The sequence below is a fragment of the Hemicordylus capensis genome, chromosome 4 (genome assembly GCF_027244095.1).
Source record: "Hemicordylus capensis ecotype Gifberg chromosome 4, rHemCap1.1.pri, whole genome shotgun sequence".
NCBI classification, from domain to species: Eukaryota; Metazoa; Chordata; class Lepidosauria; order Squamata; family Cordylidae; genus Hemicordylus; species Hemicordylus capensis.
Window position 1 is genome coordinate 217,062,229 of NC_069660.1, and position 21,548 is coordinate 217,083,776.

At 42.9% G+C, this 21,548-nt stretch overlaps 1 protein-coding gene across 5 annotated transcripts in view; it reads left to right on the forward strand.

Annotated features, from left to right (window-relative positions):
- Nucleotides 1-21,548, forward strand: part of RNF144B (ring finger protein 144B) — a 94,494-nt gene that overhangs the window by 67,060 nt on the left and 5,886 nt on the right. For all 5 annotated transcript variants that reach the window (XM_053250323.1, XM_053250324.1, XM_053250320.1 and 2 more), the window contains 3 exons: nt 4,676-4,780; nt 16,269-16,329; nt 18,990-19,194. In XM_053250323.1, the coding sequence (XP_053106298.1) occupies nt 4,676-4,780; nt 16,269-16,329; nt 18,990-19,194 (371 nt within the window). The remainder of the gene's footprint in view (nt 1-4,675; nt 4,781-16,268; nt 16,330-18,989; nt 19,195-21,548) is intronic.

The following is a 21,548-nucleotide window of genomic DNA, read 5'->3' on the forward strand; positions in this document are numbered from 1 at the left end:
TACCGAAGGTATGTCTGCTGGTATTGCCAAAACCCTGGAGTTCAAATAAGCACGTATGCAAGTTACTTTATCTGCAAAGTGACATGCAAACTGATCACAGCAGGCTGTAGATGGTTCCTCCTCCATTAGTGTGTGTGTGTGTGTGTGTGTGTGTGTAGGTAGCAATGCCTTCGTTACACGAAACAGCTCTGCTGGTCTGCACTGAGCAGATGCAGTGGAGGTGGAGAAAAACGTTTTGCTGCCCCTTCCCACTACAGAGTAGTCCCTAAAATAGGCTTTGGCCCATGTTCATTCGGATTCATCACAACTCTTCCTCCAGCGTCATTCCAGACCATCAGAGTTGTTTCATAGTCCTAAGCTCCAAGGAAATCCATGGAGCAGAATGAGCTCCACCAAGCTGGAGAGGGCATTAGTCCGTGTCAATAGCCTGGCTGTCTCCGTGTTCCAGAGATTTGCCAGGGCCTCAACAGGATCACCAGCTCTGGAAACTCCCAAGGGCTGTCTGGAAACTGAGCAGATAAGCCTCCTGGGGTGGACAATTCTATTTAGTCCACCACCCCTGCAGAGGGTAGATGGAGCAGCCAAACTAAACCTCACCAGATGGATGATCTGTCCATGACAAGGGAGTTCTTAAACTCCCACACCTCAAGATCATTTATTGCCTAGTCAGCAAAAAAACCCACAACAGATCTGGAGTATGTTCTGCCACGTGGGTAGGGCCCAATACCAATTGAGATTGGCTCATGGTTGCTATGGAGGCCTGAAAATCCTGATCCACTCCTGCAAGGATCTCAGCATGGATGTTGAAGTCCTCAAAGACAATAAGCTTGTGGGAACTCTGAGGCCACCCCTGCCAGCTCAGATAGGGAGACTGAAGTGCAGCAGGATGGTTAGTACACCAACAGAATCCCCAGCCTATCTCGGAGGCCCACCCTCAAGGACAAACACTCAAAATTCTGAGATTGCCTAACCAGGCACCTGGTCTCACAACAGATACCTGCAACGATACCATAGAGGTCTGCGAATGATACCATAGAGGTCTGCTCAACTATGGTCCTCCTGCAGATGTTGGCATATGTCCCTGGCTATTGGCCACTGTGGCTGGGGATTATGGGAGTTCTAGACCAAAAATTGGGGGGGGGGCACAATTGAGCAGGCCTGCCCTAGAGGGAGTATTTCCAGAGCTCCTTAGGGCTGCAGGGTTGAGAGAAGAGCCAGAAAAAGGAACAGGCCTCAATTGCCTGGACTGTTTCCCCCTGTAATGGCCTGCCCAACTCCCACCGCCATATCTCCCTCTGCCAGCTACTTATGAGGTTACCACCACCCCGGACCATCCCCACTCTTCTGCTCTCCCAGATACATCTCCCCAGCCCAACCACCACCAGCTCAGTCACACCAGGCCCACAACTTCCTCAGCCATGCAGAAGAGCTCTATATTGAACTTGCTAACTCTGTTGACAGCAACGGAAGTTCCTTTTTTTCTTGTTGCTTCTGAGGCCGGGGCCGGTGCTCACCTAAAGGCTGAGAACGAGCCCTTGTGCTCTCGCCCTTTGACTTGCAGCAAGAGGCTTGTGCCCTGGTGCAACCTGTTGTCATATAGCAGTCACCTGGAGGGGGTGGAGCAGAGCAAACAGTCAGGGCCCCACCCAATAGTAACCTTCCCTTTCCAAGTTCAAATTTTACAAAAGTGTGAAAGCTGTGGTTTCTTGTAACGAGATGTAAACCCTAGATTACACGTTACATTAATTGAAAATGGCATCCTCATTGTGAGTTCTAACGTTTAGAAGCCCCTACTTTGCGAGATGGAACCATCCAGTGAGGATTGCTTCTCCACTGTTCTGCATAAGGATAATCACATTATTGTGGCCACACTCCATAGCATTAAAATTGATAAAATATTAATGTCAGTGCAGCTTGCTATAGGGATGCTATTTCAGTCCCAACCCCATGGTAAATGTAACATTTACTGTAGCACTAAGAATAGCCAGTTTTCTTGTTAAAGCAGTTTTACTTCTAGTGCAGCCCATGAATTGAATGCTGACAATACTAAAGCTTTCCCTGAGCAGCCCCTTGCAAAGCCATGGCACAACAGAGGTTAGCATGATGTGTATTCAATAATCGCATCAATACACTTGAACAGTATGGTTGTGTGGTTGCTGGATGGGTGGGGAAGATGCCCTCAAAAAGATCCCAAGTGACTACATTCTTCATCACATGATAGCCTTCTGTACCTTGTGTGGTTAGTTAATGCATATAATAGTATCTTCCCTACAAGAACAATAATGATATATCATAGAACGTTAGAATTGCAAGGAGCCTTGGAACTCTTCTACTCCAACCCCTTGCTCAGTGCAGGAAACTGACCAATGGCTGTCCAACCTCTGTTTGAAAACCTCCAGCAAAGAAGAGCCCACTACTGCACAAAGCAGAAGGTTCCACTTCCGAACAGCTCCTGCAGTTAGGAAGCACTTCCTCATATCTAGCCTAGATCTGCACTTTGCCCATAGCAGTGAGGGTCTGTCAGCACTGTGCAATATGTGGGTCCCAAGTGAGATCTGACCACTGCATGTAGAGTGAAATGATTTCTTCTTGTAAACTGGATGCTATTGATGCAGCCTAAGATTGCATTCAATCACTTTTTTTTTAAGCAACCGCATCACACTGCTGGCTCTTGTTCAAATAGCTGTTCACTAAGACACCTAGATCTTTGACGTGTACTGTTGCCAAGCCAGCTCTTTACTTCTTCGCCCTGTGCTTGTGCATTTGATTTTTCTCACTCAAATGCAGAGCTTCACTTTTATCTCTGTCAAACTTCAGTTTGTTGGTTTGGGCCCAATATCTGAGCCTGTACAATCAGATTGAATCTTGATCCTGTCTTCTAAGGTGTTGCTATCCCACCCAGCCCCAGTTTTGTGTCTTCTGAAGATTTGATAAACTTACTCCTCCAATTCATTTGTGGAAATGTTGACAATACAGGACCCAGGACAGAGCCCTGTGGCACTGCAATGGATACAGGAGGATGTGGAGTCATTAACGACTACTCTCTGGGTATGATTGTTCAACCAGCTGTGAAACCACCTAACAGCTGCATCATCTAGTCTACATTTGACTGATTTGTCAACGAGAATATCGTGGGAGACTGTCAAATGCTTTGCTGAAGTCAAGATACACTGTCCACAGCATTGCCATGACCTATCAAAAGAAGAGATGAGATTTGTCTGGCATGACTTGTTTGTGACAAATCCATGTGGGTTCCTAGTGATCACCTCCTTACAATAATTGGATAACCTTTGTTACTCTATGAAGGAACTCATATTGGAACACAACATATTATTAATTAATTAATTAATTAATTCAGTTTCTATACCGCCCTTCAAAAAATGGCTCAGGGTGGTTTACACAGAGAAATAATAAATAAATAAATAAATAAGATGGATCCCTGTCCCCAGAGGGCTCACAGTCTAAAAAGAAACATAAGATAGACACCAGCAACAGTCACTGGAGGTACTGTGCTGGGGGTGCATAGGGCCAGTTACTCTCCCCCTGCTCAATAAAGAGAATCACCACGGTAAAAGGTGCCTCTTTGCCATGTTAGCAAAACATTGTTTTGTTGTGATTTTATGCATTGTATTATGGATGGAAGTGTAATAAGTCTATAGGATATAGATTCCCCTCCACACTTTCAACATTGAAAGCTATGCTGTTGACTGAAAGTCCTTTCTGAATTCTCATTTAAAATGAACTGCGGAAGTTGATGCAAAGAGGTGTGCGTGTGTGTTGCTGACAAGCATGGGAAGGGAGATATCACATCATTATGGAATGTACCACTTGTATCTGAGACTTTGGCCAGAGTTTATGCTTTGGACACTTTGGTGTCATTAGTTCCTCATCTGCTTTACTATTGCATGTTAGTTCACTTTTATACACTGGCAGACAAGCAGAGGTAGAGTAGCAAGCTGACCTCTGTGACTCTGCGGTGGAAATCAGTTTTCATGGTGGACTTTGCCTGATGGCATGTTTTGGTTTTGTCTTTTAAACCCTTACTACAACTATTTTGCAAGAGCAATGTGGAAATGGGCAAGCTCTGGTAAACTGAACACTTGCATCAGGGTCTGGTGGCAATTTATGAGAACTGCATGTTCTTTTGAGGTGGTGGTGGGGATTAGTTTATAACTCCAATACTTCCAAAGGACTTTCCTGCTAAATCATATAACTGCATACACTGCAGTTTGCTGAGAAGTGCGTCCCTCTAGCAAACAAAGGCAATATGCTCTTAGTCATTAGGTGAGAGAGAGTGAATTAAGAATTCACAAAGGGAAGCTAGAAAGAAAGAAAAAACAACAACCCACCCACCATTTTAATTAAACGAAAACGTAGCCACATGCTTTTCAAGGCTGTGTACAGAAAAAATATTGGCACAGAAGGATCTGACTTTCTGACTTGAACAAAGTAAACACATGAAGGATAACTTCATCCCTAATGAATTTTTTCTTTATTGAATTCTTAAAGTAATCTTCTCTTGTATTCACAGTTAATGTTGTTGGAGCACTGGAGCTCCAGGATAGCAAACTAAAGAGCTGAAGGTATTCTGTACAAACTCAGTTACTGTAGCAATTTCTGATAGTTAAACACATCTTGTAATAGAGCTTTGTATCTCCCTCTCCCTCCTCTTTAGTGCCTAATACAGTACATGCAACTGGCAATCCGCGAGGGATGTGGTTCTCCCATCACATGTCCAGCCAAGGTGTGCTTAAACCATGGCACTCTGCAGGAAATGGAGGTATATTTTCTTCACTTCTTATTTTCCAGTCTTTAATATAATACAAAGATGTATTAACACTTGTTATCCCTCTTCTATCCTTTAACCTTCTTTGTTCATTTACATAATACATATATTAGACTGTTTCCTCCCCTTAATTACCTCTAATGACTACTTGGCAGGAGGCCCACTTGACAGGAGAAACTAGAAACAAGCAGATGGTTTTCCTATTGTTTTTCCTTTCCTGGGGAAATGTTTACTTGGCATCCAGACGGTCTTAGAATGGCTGCATAAAGGCCAGAGCATCCCGAATGTCACAAGTCCTCTTTTAGCAACAAATGCTGGAATGACATTCTGGGCTGTTACATATACATTTGCAGGAAGTGTTCAGTATGATTTTTGCTGCTTAAATTGTAAAGTGAGTGAGTGTGCTGAGTGTGAATTACATTTGAGAGGTAATGGGCTTCACAAGATAGGATTGTGGAGGCAGGTGATGTTATTTACATGTACACAAGGGATGTGTGTGGTGGACACACATTGTTAAGGTTACCATCTTGCAACCAGAAAGGTTCAGAAGAATCTCTAGAGGCACAAACTGGAGGTGAAGACATCAAATGTGCAATACCTGATGCACATGCTGTCTTTAAGTAATTTGTAAATAGCTTTCACAAGGAACCCATCTGCATCTCCTGCCTTTCCCTTCCTCTGTGTTCATCCATCTGTGTGCTTCCCTTGGTGTCCTGGCACTTCCTTCTTATGCCAATGGATATTGAATTTCTGACTTGCGGCCAATTTGCAGAAAGCACAACTTGTAGCTCAACCCACAACTGTTGAGCACTACTGCAAAGCTATCAAGAGAGCAACCAGAGGTATCAAGGGGTGACCAGAGGCTGAGGCAAGGCTGATGAAGGAGATGACCTGGTATGCATTACTGAGACCTGGCTGGGGAAGGCTAATGGCCCAGTTTGGACTCAACCTCTCCCAGCGGGATACTCTGTTTTGGAGCAGGTGAGAGGATGTGGGCGGAGAGATGGTGTGGCTATGGACTATAAGAATAATACAGTTGCCACTGGCTCATTTGGTGGTGACTCAGGACTGGAAAACTAGTATCATAGATATATTCCATTCAGGTCTGCTCAGTTGAAATGGTTGTGGGGCGGGGTGGGGGGACCAGTGTTCTTTCTAATTTTTTTCATCTGTGTGCAGAATGCGTTTTGTCCTGGGCAGCAGTATCAAAGCAGTGAGTGCGCACATATATTCAGAGTGGGACCTTCCTGATTCAACCTGAATGGGATCTAAAATTAACAGAGCAGACATTTAAAAACATGTGAGTGTGGGCATACACGCGTGCCTTAGAGGGAACACTGCAAGGGGCTACACTTACAATCTGACCAGCACCTGTTGCCTGAAGTATACAGCAAGTGGTGGCAGTCAGGTATTCAAGTTGATTCCACAATTGACAAATTTGGTGAGGGGCAAGTAAGGTTGCTTGGTCTCACTAGGCCAATGTAATTGTTCTAATTTAGCTCTAATAGATTAATAGGCCTTTACTTCACTAATAGTTCACCAGTCCTGAAAAGTGTAGAGTGTGTGATTTGAAAGTGTATTTGAAAATGCAAAACAATGTTGGAGAATGATTGTGTTTGTACTGCTCCTGCAATCTAAAGATCCATTTCAATTAACTAAGCAAAAGGGCACTCGAGGGTATGCATTAATGGACCATTAACATTTTCCTTAGTACTCTACAGGGCTAAGAATTGAATGAATAAACAACCGAAGAATGTATTTAATGGCCCATGAATGATGGAATGTCCTGAATTCTGTTCAGGGTTATTATTCCTCATATATTTATGATCTTCAATGAGCATGTGTTTCAGTGAGGAATAATAACTCTCAGCAGAATAGGAGCAAGAGCAAGAAGTGAACATCATTAAATTAAAAAAGTTTTAATAAGTTAGTACTTTCTTTGAGTAACGTACAATGCAGCTTCCCTGCCCTCCTCCTTGCTACCGATTGCTCTGCTTACCAAGTTCTGATCATATCTTCATGTTCCATGTCCTTTTTGACGATTGTATTTTCTTTTATAAAACCCCTGCGCTTAATATTCTGGTCAGCCTATCGCTTCCTACCGAAAGCCAGCCAGTGATTTTTGGTGTGCCACTTGTCACTGTTTTTCCAGTTTGAGGTCTGGCATTAACCCCAAAGTGAAACATGTGTTGTGTGTACTCGGAAACTGAAAAGAAACCCCAGAGTGCCACCAGCAACAGCCACTGGAGAGCTGCTTTAGGGAGAGCTGAGTGCTCTTGGAGGTTATTCTTCCCCTGCGGAATACAAGAGAGTCATCACTTTAAAAGGCACTTCTGGGCTAGTTAGCAAGAGTTGCCCCCTGTAGCTTTATAGATTTATGTTATTTAAACATGATACTGAAATTCCTTATGAATATTTTAATGCACTAAAAGTCAATGGCCTTATAACTAGGTTTCCCATCACAACCCTACTCTTTGTTACCACTGTTGAGAACCCATTGTCTCTGCCAGAGAGTAGAAGAGAAGGAACAATGAAAGTCACATACTAAGCTATTTGAAATAGGCCACAGCTTTTATTGCACTCAATAATTTGGCAAATATGAAAAGTAAGCTAATAAATGCTAAAAACAAATAATTGCCCAATATTGCTAAATCTGTCAGAGAACACTTATTGGACATGGAAATTCCAGGCAATAAGCTCAAGAGAAAAGCTTGGTCAATTATAATTGGAAAATTGTTACAAAAGTAAACACAAGGCACTTTAGCAGTGCTCTTTTCTTATCAGTTTCAGCATTTAAGTGCCCAAGTCGAGGGGCTTATGAATTCTTTAGACAGTGCACTTGTTCCTTGACTAAATAGAATTCATTGGTCCTGCAACAAAGGCTGTAGCTTTGGATTGTTTTTGTTTCCTGCAAATATCACAGTGGCCCACATGTTCCACAGTAAAATGTGCACTCCTGCAGGCTCTCAGAGGCTCAATCCACACTGGTGCAGACTCATAATGAAGCACCAACAGTGTTGCGCTTTTGTGCAAGAGCGCCAGTTAAGGGTGTGCATGAACTGTGGATCGAGCACTGGTTTGGTGCTGAACTGATTCGGATAAGGCCTGAACTGGTTTGGTGCTGCAGGGAGGGGAGCAGGGAGCGGGAGCTTTAAGAAAGAGGAGAGCAGGTCCTTACCTGTTCTCCATCAGCCCTTGCAGCTTCCTGCTGGGGCAGCACTCATCCCAAGTACAAAGATTTTATGGCTTGCCTGATGAAAAAGCTTGGGGCAGATGATAAAAGTAAACAAACAAAGAACCCATGCCAACAGAATAATTAAATCTGGTTATCTTTCCTTATCATTCTCTCCTGACTTAACCCTGAGCCCTAAACACCAGCCCAAGCAGTTGACTTCACAACATTTCCAAAAACATTCAACTTTAGGCTTGGCCTCCTGTTAATCTGCAGTGGAAAGGAGTTGCATAATGGAGGAGAGCTATGGTTATTGCTTCTCTTCATGCTCTTCTCATCTGTGCCAAGGGTGACCCTCAGTGGCTTTCTGACATCTTAACTGGAGAGATGGGAGGATGTTCTCTAAAGGGAAGCATCACTCTCTCACACAAACTAGTTTCAAGTCACAACAACTAAGGTCCAGTAATACAGACATAAGCTTTCCTTGACTCCTATAAACTCTTTGCATAGTGTAGCTTCTTTGACTTTCTCATGCTGTTTTTTACAACACATTTGTCTCTTGTGTGGTGTTCCTTCTAAATTCCATTGAACTTAAAAAAAAAAAATTAATTTGCAGCAAAGAGGAGAAACATTGTTCAAAGATGTTTGCTCTTGAATTTTCTCTCCCCCCCTCATTTCTCTCTTAACATACATTGCTGTTTCTAATAAACCCACAAAGATTTGTTCTAAATGGCAAGGGAGCTCTTTAATGGAACAAATGAATATTTTATGGTGAAAGTAATGCATAGTCTCTTGCTAGAGCAGGGGCAGTAATAATCTGATATACAGTGAAAACCAAAAGTATTGGTGGTAATATTGGAGGGAATGCAAATTAAATCTTTGATCTGGGTTTATAGCAATGTGTCTTCTGAAACGGCATGGTCAATAGCAATTTTCTGTTAGTTGGCATGCAGTATTCCAGGCCCTTAAATATTTATAATGTGGACTAGGTGAATTATCTGTAGAGCTAATTTACACAGGGGAACCTGAGTAGCTTTGGTAAATTACGTTGAACTAGGAACCATGATAAAATGTTATTGTTAGTAACATACTGCTATTATGCTACTATTAGTTATTTTTGTCCTAGGTTGTAAATAGCCAAGGCACTCCTGTAAGGCATATACTTTAGTGTGAAGGGTTTGACATCACATTAAAGCCTCACCCTAACCATTAGGGTTTGTCTAGAAAACAGGAATTCAAAAACTAGTTATTTTTATCTTGTGTTATATCCTTACTGCTCATAGCACAAACAGAAGTTCTGCTTGCACAGGCAGAGGTGCTGTTTCCACACACACACACACACCACCACCACCACCACCACACACACAGCTTTGCTGATCAGCCCTTCCAGATGCACCTCCTTGTGCCACATACCATCCTGCTTTGCAGGGCCAGCCTCCCAACCCCCAGGGGAGCCCAGGGAGGGGAGGGGGGATTCCCATGATGCACCGTGCACTTGCATGGGTGCATCATGGTATTTCTGGGGGCTGGGACGACACATCCTGGCCCCCGACCCTCCCCCGACCCCACACCTGGGCATGCGGGGAATCATCTGGGCATGCAGGGAGCACAGCCAGCAACGCCGGATAAATAATCAGTGGGGAAGGTAGGTTTAACCTGCCTTCCCCGCAGCCCGCTCTGGAGCCCTTCTCACTGCTCACTGCTCATTATCTGGGACAGCACTAGAAATGAATTTATTCCTGGCTTTTTAATTTTAAAAAGTGGGGGGGAAGCCCTTTGGTCAGTTGTATTATCTGCATTTCATCCTGTTTAAGCTTGTTAACTGAGGCAGGAGGGCGACCTCTTGGCGGATTATAAATACAGATGTTAATAGATGTCTAAAAATCGAACAAACAAACAAACAAATAATCGTGTGGTGTGCGTTGCTTACCATCATAAGCCTTTACTGTGTTACAAATTCTACATTATACTGTATTAAATACAAATGAAAACAACAATTCTTTATTTCAGAGGAAGGAAGCAATTTTTTGGCAGAGGAAGGTGGAGAGCAGGCAACCTAAATTTGCTTAACTTTGGCGTATCCAAACCAATAGCTTGATTTTTAGTTACTAAAACCTTGGGGGAAGGGAGGGGAACAATTCTGGTACAATAGAAATTGTCATTTCTTGCTCAATGGTCCCTGTGCTCTTGGATTTCTCCATATATGAATGTCTGCACTGATTAAGATCCTTTGATCGGGCCCTGCTCCATTTAGCTTTATTATAGGAGTTGAAAGCATGACCTGCTAGGAGCAGGGCTTTTACTATAATTGCCCCAAGAAGCTGCAATAACTTCAATATTTTTTCTATCTATCTATCTATCTATCTATCTATCTATCTATCTATCTATCTATCTATTTGATTTATATATCGCCCTTCCAAAATTGGCTCAGGGTGATTTACATCAAAATAAAAACAATTAAGATCAATTAACAGTTAAAAACAAAACTATCAAAACAACATAAAACCAATTAACAATTAAAACATTTAACACAGTTAAAAACCCTGGAGGACGAGGCCAAACATTTACAACAATTTGTAAATTGTTGCCAATTGGGAGCCAGTGTGGTGTAGTGGCTAGAGTGCTGGACTAGGACCGGGGAGACCCGAGTTCAAATCCCCATTCAGCCATGAAACTAGCTGGGTGACTCTGGGCCAGTCACTCTCTCTCAGCCTAACCTACTTCACAGGGTTGTTGTTGTGAGGAGAAACCTAAGTATGTAGTATACCGCTCTGGGCTCCTTGGAGGAAGAGCGGGATATACAATGTAAAAATAAAATAAAATAAAACAATTTAAAAACCCTGGAATGCCAGGCCAAACAGGTTTTAAGGGCTCTCCTGAAAGCCAATAATGAATTCAAATTACGGATTTCTGCTGGGAGTGCATTCCACAGCCCAGGAGCAACTACAGAGAAGGCCCGCCTCTGAGTTGTCGCCACCAGACATGCTAGTGGTAACTGAAGATGGACCTCCTCAAATGATCATGCAGAAGAAGGCACTCTCTAAGATATAAAAACCAGAACTAGCTTTCTCCATATGGCTGCTTGAAAAGGATGCAAGTTCCAGCTATTTCAGCTAGTGAAACTGAATTTATTCAGCTGCTCTGATCTAGTGATGGTGGTGGTGTACTGTGTAACTAGAGTTGCATACTGTGTTTTTCTTTTAATATAAGCAGTGTCAGACCTGGGAAAGTGGTATATATAAAAATATATGTTGTGCCGCATAAAGCTATGTCTTTGAAAACAGCTGTGCTGTAATATATGTATTTCATCAACCTTTGAAAAAGAAAACAAAATTACTCTTAACGTCCTAAGACTTTATCTGACAAAGGCAAAAATGTGCCTTCTAAAACCATTTATTGGCTGTCCTTGATTCTAAATAAGCATCCTTAGGGAACACTCAAAGCTTGATGTCAACTGTGTTGTTATTACTATATTTATTTTGTGTAATGTGGGTTTGTATTGGGTAAGCAATCCAGACATCTCCTTTTTGAAACATTTTTATGCTCCAGAGTCACATTTTTTTGATAAAAACCAACAAATTATTTTCTAATCTGTTTTGAGTCTGTTTGCTTTTTACCCCTTCATCTCAGATGGCAACCTCTGTGCCTAGGGAGGACGTCTAGGAATATTTTTTCTTCTATTTGTTACAACTCAGGATAACTCCACACACTGCACATTCCTGTTTCCATGAAAGCAGGATCAATGTCCAAATGATTAGTATCTAAGAGGGATGCTAAAGGCATCTGCTTTGCCTCAAGATAATTGCTTATATCTGGGGATGTGTTTGCTCAGAGTAGATAAATAGGTGAGGGATGGAATGATTAGCATCTTACAGCACTTTGTGGATTCAGGAGGTGAATATTCAGGTAATCACGTTAATTATCACATGATTGCCCAGTTATTCAAACCTTCTATTGCATACAAACTCACTGTCCATCTTCATCACAGATCAGTCATTGTCAACAGGAAGAAAGTATACTTGCCATGGAAACAGCTAGAGGTTATCTGAATCCACCATAGAAAGCCACCGCCACTAGTTCCACATGCACCACACTTGAGTGCTAACCACTTGAGCAGTATATATCATTATTGCTTCTAACTGCCACAAGGGATTGCTTGGAGCTCCTTCTGTACTTTCATTGTGGTTTCTCTAATGTTTTGGCTTTCAGTTGCACTTCTGTGCACCATCTGAGTACAATTCTGAGAGACTGAACTTTGCTGTGGTAGGCTGGCCCCCTTTCAATGCTTCATCTTCCCTATTTTGTATTCACAACTCTGTGAAGGTAGGTCAGTCTAACTAAATGACTGGCCCAAGGCCACCCAGCTAGTCTTTTCACTACATCACACTTGTTTTGATGGCTGGCTAAGGTGAGCCAAGAATCTGATGGGGAAATGACTGGATCAAAAGATCAAGTAGTCTTTGCTGGCTGGCACGGATCCATTTCCTACTACTGGGAGAGGGATTATTGGCAGATGTGACTATGTAGTCACTTCTGGCTCAAAGGGCTATAAGCAGTAAACGATTGTTGCATCAAAGATTTGTTTATCCTGTTATTGTCTTACAATAGAGGATTACAGATTGCTGTAGCAATTAATTATGTGCCAAGGTTCTCTGCTTAATCCGGTGAATTCCAGCAGTTATGAGCACCAGTTCTTTTTAAGAAAACAACTGTTCAAGTTCATTCTAGGACATGAGATGAAAAAATGGAGTGTCTGCCATGCTCGCTGTTCTTCCGTGGCTACTCATCCATAAACTTAGAATCTTAGACCTGGGAGCATCCCACAGTGTTCAGTATTCTCCAATGATGCAGAACATGCTGGCTGACATTCTGACTAAATTTGCTTGAGGAAGTCCCATTGAAATTAGGCAAGCCACTGTTCTTAAAGAATTCCTGATATCTATATCCCCCCACTCCTTTTACATTCTGAAAAACTAAAATTTCCAGGTTCCTAATGTGTTGCTTAGAACAAATATACACAACTAGCTTAAAGCATCTGTGCACTAGTACTTTTATGCCTCTCACCCCCTGCCACAGCCCCCCTCACCACAGAGGTATCTCCTCCACCCTCACCTGAACCCCACTTCTGCTCCTCCTCCTCCATCCCCCACATCCCACTTGGTTGCAGCTATAGCGTTGCTGGTGCCTATTGGCCAAGCTGCAGCCTCCTATCCCCAGAGACCTCCCAATCCTGACCGAGCCCCACTCCTCTCCACAGGAGCAGCAGCGGTTGACCGGGCCCTTCCTCACTGCTGCCACCACCATGGTTGTTCCCCTCAGGCCGCTGACAGTCCTGGGCCCGTCCCTTGCCTGCTTGCCTCCCTCCGCCAATGGCCTCGGTAGCCCCAAACAGCAGCAGTGATTGACTGGGCCCTTCCTTGCTGCCAATAGATGCCCCATGTCCGCTCGCTCCCCTCAGGCCGCTGACAGGCTCAGGCCCGTTTCTCGCCCTTCCTCCTTTATCTCTTCCCCTCCCTTCTTTTTCTCTCTCCTCCGCTCACTCTTCCCCTATCTTTCTTCTCCCCCCCCCATCTCCCTTCCTGAGTTAACAGACCTTGTTCATCATGTTTCCTTATCTAATTCACACAACGGCAGCTTCCTTCTCCTGAAGGGGCTCTTTTCTCCCTTGCAACCCCTGTCCACTATCCATTTATTTATTTATATATACATATACATATATAGATTCCTCTCCTCTACAGTCAAGAACATCTTCTGACCAGTAACAGTTGCATTCCAACTGACCTTAACCATCACTGGCTTCTCCCCACTATCTGCATATGGAACCCCCACTGCCCAATCACCATGTTGCTTCTGCTCTCACAGGCTCCTCCTCCCTATCTGCATATGGAATCTCCACTGCCAGATCACCACGGTGCTTCTGCTTGTGAACTCTTGTGAGAGCTGCCACACACGGGATTAGCCACGGGTACACCTTAGAGAATTTTATATATATATATATATATATATATATATATATATATATATATATATATATATGAATGATTCTGTTAGCCTTCTTCTATAATGAATTGCCTTCTAGTCCCTTTATTCTCCTGGTAGATATTTGCTAAATTTCTGATTGTCAACCTTTCTTAAATTAAATAGCCTTCTCAAACAGAATGCTTCACTCAAAATAAGTGTTAAATGGCACTGACTACAATGTACAATTAATTTCCAAATTATACACTAAGCTATATCAACAGAAGTACCATTAAACAGCATTGGCTTTTTCTGTGGCAGCATCCATCATATTGTTGATTTATGCTGCTTATTATCCAGGATAGCTTAATCCTGTTGGGTAATGCTTATCCGAATCTGACTTGTTTTGTTTTCTTTCAAATTCTGTCTATAGTATTTAACATTTTTAGTATCAGTCCAGATCTATTGTAGATGCTTAATTACTGGCAAGTTGAGTGAGTGGCAAGTTGAATGAGGTATACTGCAAAGCTGTGATTTTGTCCTGTCTCTGTTGAATTGCTTTGAGGAATGCCGATCACTGTTGTAGGTAAACATTTCAGTAACATTAGATTACATTGTCTTGTACCATGAGATACTCTGTGCAAGTTCCTACCCCATTGAATTGGGCATTTGAGAAGAGTGTCCAAAGAGGCTGCTTTATAACAGATCAGTCATTTGTTAAATATCAGCCAATACAGATCAAAAAGTGTTTCCATTCATGAAATGATAACAATTCTAATGGCAAAAGATGGAATCAATGGGATTTTCATCATATTCATCATCTTCTTATTTTGGAGATCTATTGAATGAATGAGAATGAGGAAACAAGGACTTTTGCAGGAGAACTGCCCAGTGGATTGTACCCCAAGTTTCTGATCAACTTATATTTGCTCTTATAAGCTATTTCTGTTCAATAGTCAAGCTCTTGCAAATACCAGCCAGCTCTGCTTTTGTTAGTTTACTTTTCAACATGGGTGTTCCTCATCAAATACAAAATGAAAGTAGCTGACATCCAAATGCTGCATGTGTTCTTCAAACATCAGCACACATGCAGTGCTAGCCTCTGTGCTATTTCCCATGTTTCTGGGGGCTCTCGTGCATGAATGCAAATGCTTCGGAGCACTCTGATAGACTGGGAACATCCATGACCCTCAGGGACATATTTGCAATCTATTAGAGCACAGATGGAGTGCCAGGAGACGCCAAAATATTTGCTCTCTTGTTCAAGAGCATCCACACTTTGGAAGCACAGGGAGTTGCATGGGGGCTAGTACTGTGAGCATGCTGATGTTTGAAGCATACATGCACACGCACACACCATTAGCCAGGCAGTGAATTTAGATCTTGTAATCTCTAGCTGGGTCACTCTTGTCTTGTTTCCCCCAGCTTTGTTCTTTCTTATACTTCACCCAAAGATTCCTCATTGGTTTGTTTGTGAAATTGAGCAGTAGCTCTTCTTTTCTCATCCCCCAAGCATCTTTGGTTTTCCAGTGTGTTCACTACCTATCTACTGACTCCAGTAGTGATGAGGTGGGTAGGTTAAAACCGTATGAAGGTCATTCTCACGACCTCTTACTCCAGCGGTGGGGAGGGAGGGTGGGGAGGCAGGCTCCTACTTGCCTCCCTGCAGACAATTCGAGGTTTCTGACACCTTGACTGCTCGAGCACCCACATGCATGCAGGGCAGCAAGTGGCAGAGCTAGATGCTGTGCTGGGTCCTCCATGCCCAAAAGGCAGTACGTGCAGCGGAGCAGCTGCTCTTAGTATAGTTTCTGCTCTGTGTGGTCACTCCTTCCATCCAGCTTGCTGCCTAAAATGGTGGCTGGCCGGTCAGGAGCCCTGCTTCCTGGGGTGAACATTCAGGTAGAACGAACCATTGGCTCTTTCTGTCTTGGTAAAGAGCTGGGCTCTGAAGGTCTAGACTAGAGCAGCTGGGACTGAAGGGGTCCTGGAGCTCCAGATGACATAAGCTGCCTGGGGCAACCCAGGCAGCTCATATTGTGAGAACAACCTTATTGTGACGTGTGAGATCCATATTCCGAAATATAGGAAAACCTTGGGTAGAGCAGCCAGATGAAAACTAACTGATCTACATAGGAATAGAACATGTTGCCATTTGGGGGTTTCTGGTGAAAACAGGTGCTCCAAGAGAGCTAGAGAAGAGAAAACCAGTGTAAACAATAGTGTGTGTGTGTAAAACAAATGAGTACTGTTTCATCAAGCATCCTCATTAGATCAGCATGTACCAAATGATTCCCCCTTGTACATTCCTAACATTTTTATTTCTTTCTTTCTTTTTGCTCCTTATTTCAGATTTCCAGTTTGGTGCCTGTTGATCAATTTCTGTTGTACCAGCGATTGAAATTTGAAAGAGGTGTGGACTACTAATTGTACATTACCTTTATGGGATTCAGAGCTGGCTATCCTGATATTTTTAATCATTCCCCTTTTCAAGTCCACTTATATAAGAAATGGGAACAGTTTCCTTAAGAAATCATCATTGAAATTAGAATGTGAAAAGGTGTCATTATAGCCAATATCACACACACACACACACACACACACACACACACACACACACACACACACTGTAACTGGTTCTAGGCAATTTGAGCTGTTATGGACTTAATGTAGCTAGGGATCTTTGCTCAGTATTGGGTTACATTTGCACATGACAACAAAAGATGTAAATATGGCCTTGTATTGCCATATCTTCAAGCATATGTTAGGGTGTTTCTTGTTAATATAATGAAATTGTATTATAATGATCAAGAAGTATACTAATGTATGTTGGAGGAAATATGGCAGTGCATATTACCTCTTTGGTAGTATGATATCATCTGGTCATTACATTAAAAGTAGGGAAAGAAGGAGGGATGAATTCCAACTCTTTGGCTATAACTCTTTATTCCTTGATCTCTCCACTTACTTGCCCTATTTCACTTCATATTATGGTTCCTTATCCCAGTAGTATGAAGCCAGAAGTTTGTTCAAAAATGAGAAAGCGCCTTTTAAAGTAAATATGTTTTCTGGTTATTAAACTTTCAAAACTGCAAGACTTCTGCAGACTTGGGCAATAATTCCCTAGGATAACTGATAACATGATAAAAGCAAGTATTTATTCCAGGAAATAGAATAATATTTAAATTTATTTTGGATGTCATTTTGGAGAACAGCTTTACCCTTTAATACATCATATAATTCTTGAGTTTCATATATCTTTCATTTCTGAAAAAGAGAACTCCCATAGCACAAGTTAAACACTGGGGCAATACCAGGTGCAAGATGTGCTTTCCATTTATCTGATGCTACCCATGCTGAAGCCAAACATGGGTTTCCAGCATAATTTGAGATCTAAATTTGTCTTCCATCTCTATTATTTCCTCTAAGGTATAACTCACAGTATAGGAATTTTCAATGTCCAAATATTTTATTCTGGTTTCATACAGCCTAACAAATATGAAGTGTAATTGGGTTGTTTCAAAACAAAGTTGGAGATCAGGTGTATTTCACACACACACACACACACACACACACACACACACACACACACAGACCTCTAACTGGCCTAGAAAATGTAACAAGTAGAGATGTGCATGAACCGAGGATGTGCATGCTGGCATCATGTGTGGGTTCTTGGGATGAGCTCCATGGGGTGGCGGATGTTCTCTTTACCTGCTCTCCCCCCACCCCACACCCCGCTGGTAGTGCTGAACCTGTGCACAAACCTGAGTTCATCCACATCCCTGGTAACAAATGCCACCTCACTTTTTAAAAATCCCTATAGCTTTATTAAATAATTCTTGCCATTCAGGATTCGTTTGGGGGGAATTATGAATGGAATGGTTTGTAAGTACAATAAGACTTTTATGTCTAGAATAATCTCCTGCATGCTTTATTTGAGTGATAGGTGGATCATGTAATCATGCTTCTCCCATGATATTTGCAACTGTCACATGATAACCAAGCTGATTCTGCTATAATGCAGCAAATGTGAATAGCAGAGTGGGAAGAAAAGCCCCATCTTGTCCCATTTATCTGCCTCCAGAAAACAAACAAACAAACCAGTTAACATTCTCAAAACAATAGGGTATCTGATTGGGCTGCTTCATATAAAAGTTTTAAAATACACACAAGATAGGAGAGCTTCATTGTTTTCCACGTGGCATAGTGTACACCAGAGCACAGATTGCTGTGTCATCTGTATGATGTCTCCAAACTAGATAAGCAAGAAATGTCAACTTGCATGGCTAGCCAATTAAATTTTTGAAAAGAGACAAGAAAAGGCAGAGCGCTCTCTTCTAGAAAGTACTGATAGCTAGATATATTTTCTTGATTGACTTTTCAATGAAGTATGTTCACGCTCTAAAGAAAAACCCCAAACATTTATACATAGGCCCCTTGTGTGTCCTAAGCCACCATTTGATCAAAGCCTACTGTAAGGTATCAGTGATTTGAAAGCCAGTAGAGATGAGCCTGAATAAATAATAAAGAAATGGCAAATGAAGCAGATGGGACAGCTGGTCTTCTGGTAACAAGCATGAATTGCCCACTTTGCTAAGCAGGGTCCATCCTGGTTTGCATTTGAATAGGAGACGTGTGTGAGCACTGTAAGATATTCCCCTTAGGGGATGGGGCTGCTCTGGGAAGAGCATCTCCATGCTTACATGCAAAAGGTTCCAAGGTCCCTCACTGACATCTCCAAGATAGGGTGAAGAGAACATAGGAAAATAGGAAGCTGCCATATACTGAGTCAGACCATAGGTTTATCTAGTTCAGTATTGTCTACACAGACTGGCAATGGCTTCTCCAAGGTTGCAGGCAGTATTCTCTCTCAGCCCTATCTTGGAGATGCCAGGGAGGGAACTTGGAACCTAGATGCGCTTCCCAGAGTGGCTCCATGGAGAAGCTGCTGCCAGTCTGTGTAGACAATGCTGAGCTAGATGGACCAATGGTCTGACTCTGCATAAGGCAGCTTCCTGTGTTCCTAGATGGGCTAAATGGTTGCTTTGGATTTGTAATACACTTTTTCAGAAGTCCATCTGGATCCACTGAGGACCTGGTGCCCCTCCGCTGACTGTCAGACTGTGTGCCAAATTGAACCAAGTGAATCTGGACTACCAGTGCCTGTGAAATGCCAGGCTTGCTTCCTGACATTCTGTTCATCATGCAAGGAAAGTTGGCATGTGGAGAGAGCATGCTTGGAAAGCCATCTTATTGTGGTACCAAATGAGCAAGGGTAAGAGAAGGATGTGCTTATTAGATGCACATTTTCCGTATTTTTGTAATGGCAATTTTTCTTCAGCCATGTTTATAAATGCAGATCAAATGTATTAAGCTAATGTATTATGCAAGCCATTTGAAGGAGAACGCTAGGGCCTATCCAGATGGATTTAGCTAAGGGGTTCAAGGTAGGGATGTGCGAACTTGGCCAGCTTGAGGGCTCGCCCCTGGCTTGCCCTTGAGCCAAACCAGACCCGGTTTGGCTTGAAATCGAGCTGAACCACCACCCCCAACTGGTCCAGGGGTTCTAACAAAAAACAAACAATTTTTTTTTGCTTAAAACTCACCACCTTCGGGGGGCTACCCCACGGTCTCCACCATCACCCCAGTTTGGGCTGTTTGAGTCCTTTTCCGGCCCATTCTGGGCCTATTCGTGCTTGCTGTGGCCATTTTGGAGGCCACCGCACATGCGCACTGGGGATCTAAGTGGCCGGGTCATGATCCAGGATGGCACTGGCCATGCAGATGCCTGGTGTGCATGGGCAGCAACCTCCAAAATGGCTGCCACAAGCACAAAGAGGCCCAGAGCAGGCCAAAAAAGGACTAAGACAGCCCAGACTGGGTTGATGGAGACCGGAGGGGGTGGCCAGCAGCAAGGGGAGTGGGAACTGCCAGAGACGTGGCCGCCACAGTACCTCCCAGAGGCAATGAATTTTGAGGAAGGGGAATGTGTATGTGGGTTTCTCTTCGTTAGAACCCCTGGACCAGCTCGAATTTGGGTGAACTGGGGGGCATGTTCGGGGGTACAAGACCCAACATGCCCGGTTCTGTTTGAATCCACTTCAGACTTGAATGAAACCGGGCAGACATGTTTCATGCACACCCCTAGTTTGAGGTGCTGTCCCAGCACTCTTGATCACTGAAGTGCAATTACATTAGTGCCTCTGACTATACTGGGTTCTTATTGTTGCACATGACAACATGGTTGGGATTAGTATAGATGTGCAATCCATAGGAGTGACTTCCTGTGCTGCTGGCATATTTCAAGTGTGTGCTGGAAGTGCATGGGAAACTGCTGTTTAGATAACCTATGCAGTATACAGGTGAAACTCAGAAAATTAGAATATCGTGCAAAAGTCCATTAATTTCAGTAATGCAAATTAAAAGGTGAAACTGATATATGAGACAGATGCATTACATGCAAAGCGAGATAAGTCAAGCCTTAATTTGTTATAATTGTGATGATCATGGCGTACAGCTCATGAAAACCCCAAATCCACAATCTCAGAAAATTAGAATATTACATGGAACCAAGAAGACAAGGATTGTAGAATAGAACAATATCGGAGCTCTGAAAAGTATAAGCATGCATATGTATTCAGTACTTGGTTTGGGCCCCTTTTGCAGCAATTACTGCCTCAATGCGGCGTGGCATGGATGCTATCAGCCTGTGGCACTGATGAGGTATTATGGAAGACCAGAATGCTTCATTAGCGGCCTTCAGCAATTCTGCATTGTTTGGTCTCATGTCTCTCATCCTTCTCTTGGCAATGCCCCATAGATTCTCTATGGGGTCAGGTCAGGCGAGTTTGCTGGCCAGTCAAGCACAGTACACTGTATACTTTTCAGAGGTCCGATATTGTTCTATTCTTCAATCCTTGTCTTCTTGGTTCCATGTAAAGACAACACCTTTATCTAGTAGAAGGAGGAAGATGACTTCCCTCTTTGCACAGTACTTGGATGTCCAAAAACAGGATGTGTGAATGACTTGTCTTTCCTCTACTGGTTTTCCTAGTAATGTGTGAAACCACTCTACCTCTCAAGGGTGTAGTTGCCTACAAGGAAGTTATGATTCCCAGTATCTTTGGGAAAGTCCTCTTTTTTCATTTTAAGAGATACAAGCATGTGATATGTTTGTTTGTATTTTTGCTTCCAGAATTGTATAAAAGACTGAGATGAAAAGAGACAATAGGTCTTGGTGACTTGTCACAAAAGAATTGATAACAGCAGTTTCACCCTCTTCAGATTCTCTAAGTTAGTAATGCATTTAATAACCTGTATATTTTATCCATGTGTTCTATGGAACTATTGAGTTGGATCCTACATGACTCCTGTGCAAATGGAAGACATTTCCTTTTGCACAAGAGGGGAGGATTTTCATTGATCCCCCTTCTCCCTGCCCCCCTCTGTGACCAATATCACCCAGTTTCAGAGGGTCTCCCAACCTTCAGGAGAGGGTTTTGGGGATGCAGGGAGTGCTGTGGTGAAGAGGGAGAAGGTTTGCTTGCACAAGCTTGCTTCTGCTCACACTCCTTAGGATAGAATCCGTTGATTGTGAGATGAGCTTGGCATTCCTACACCTCTACGTTG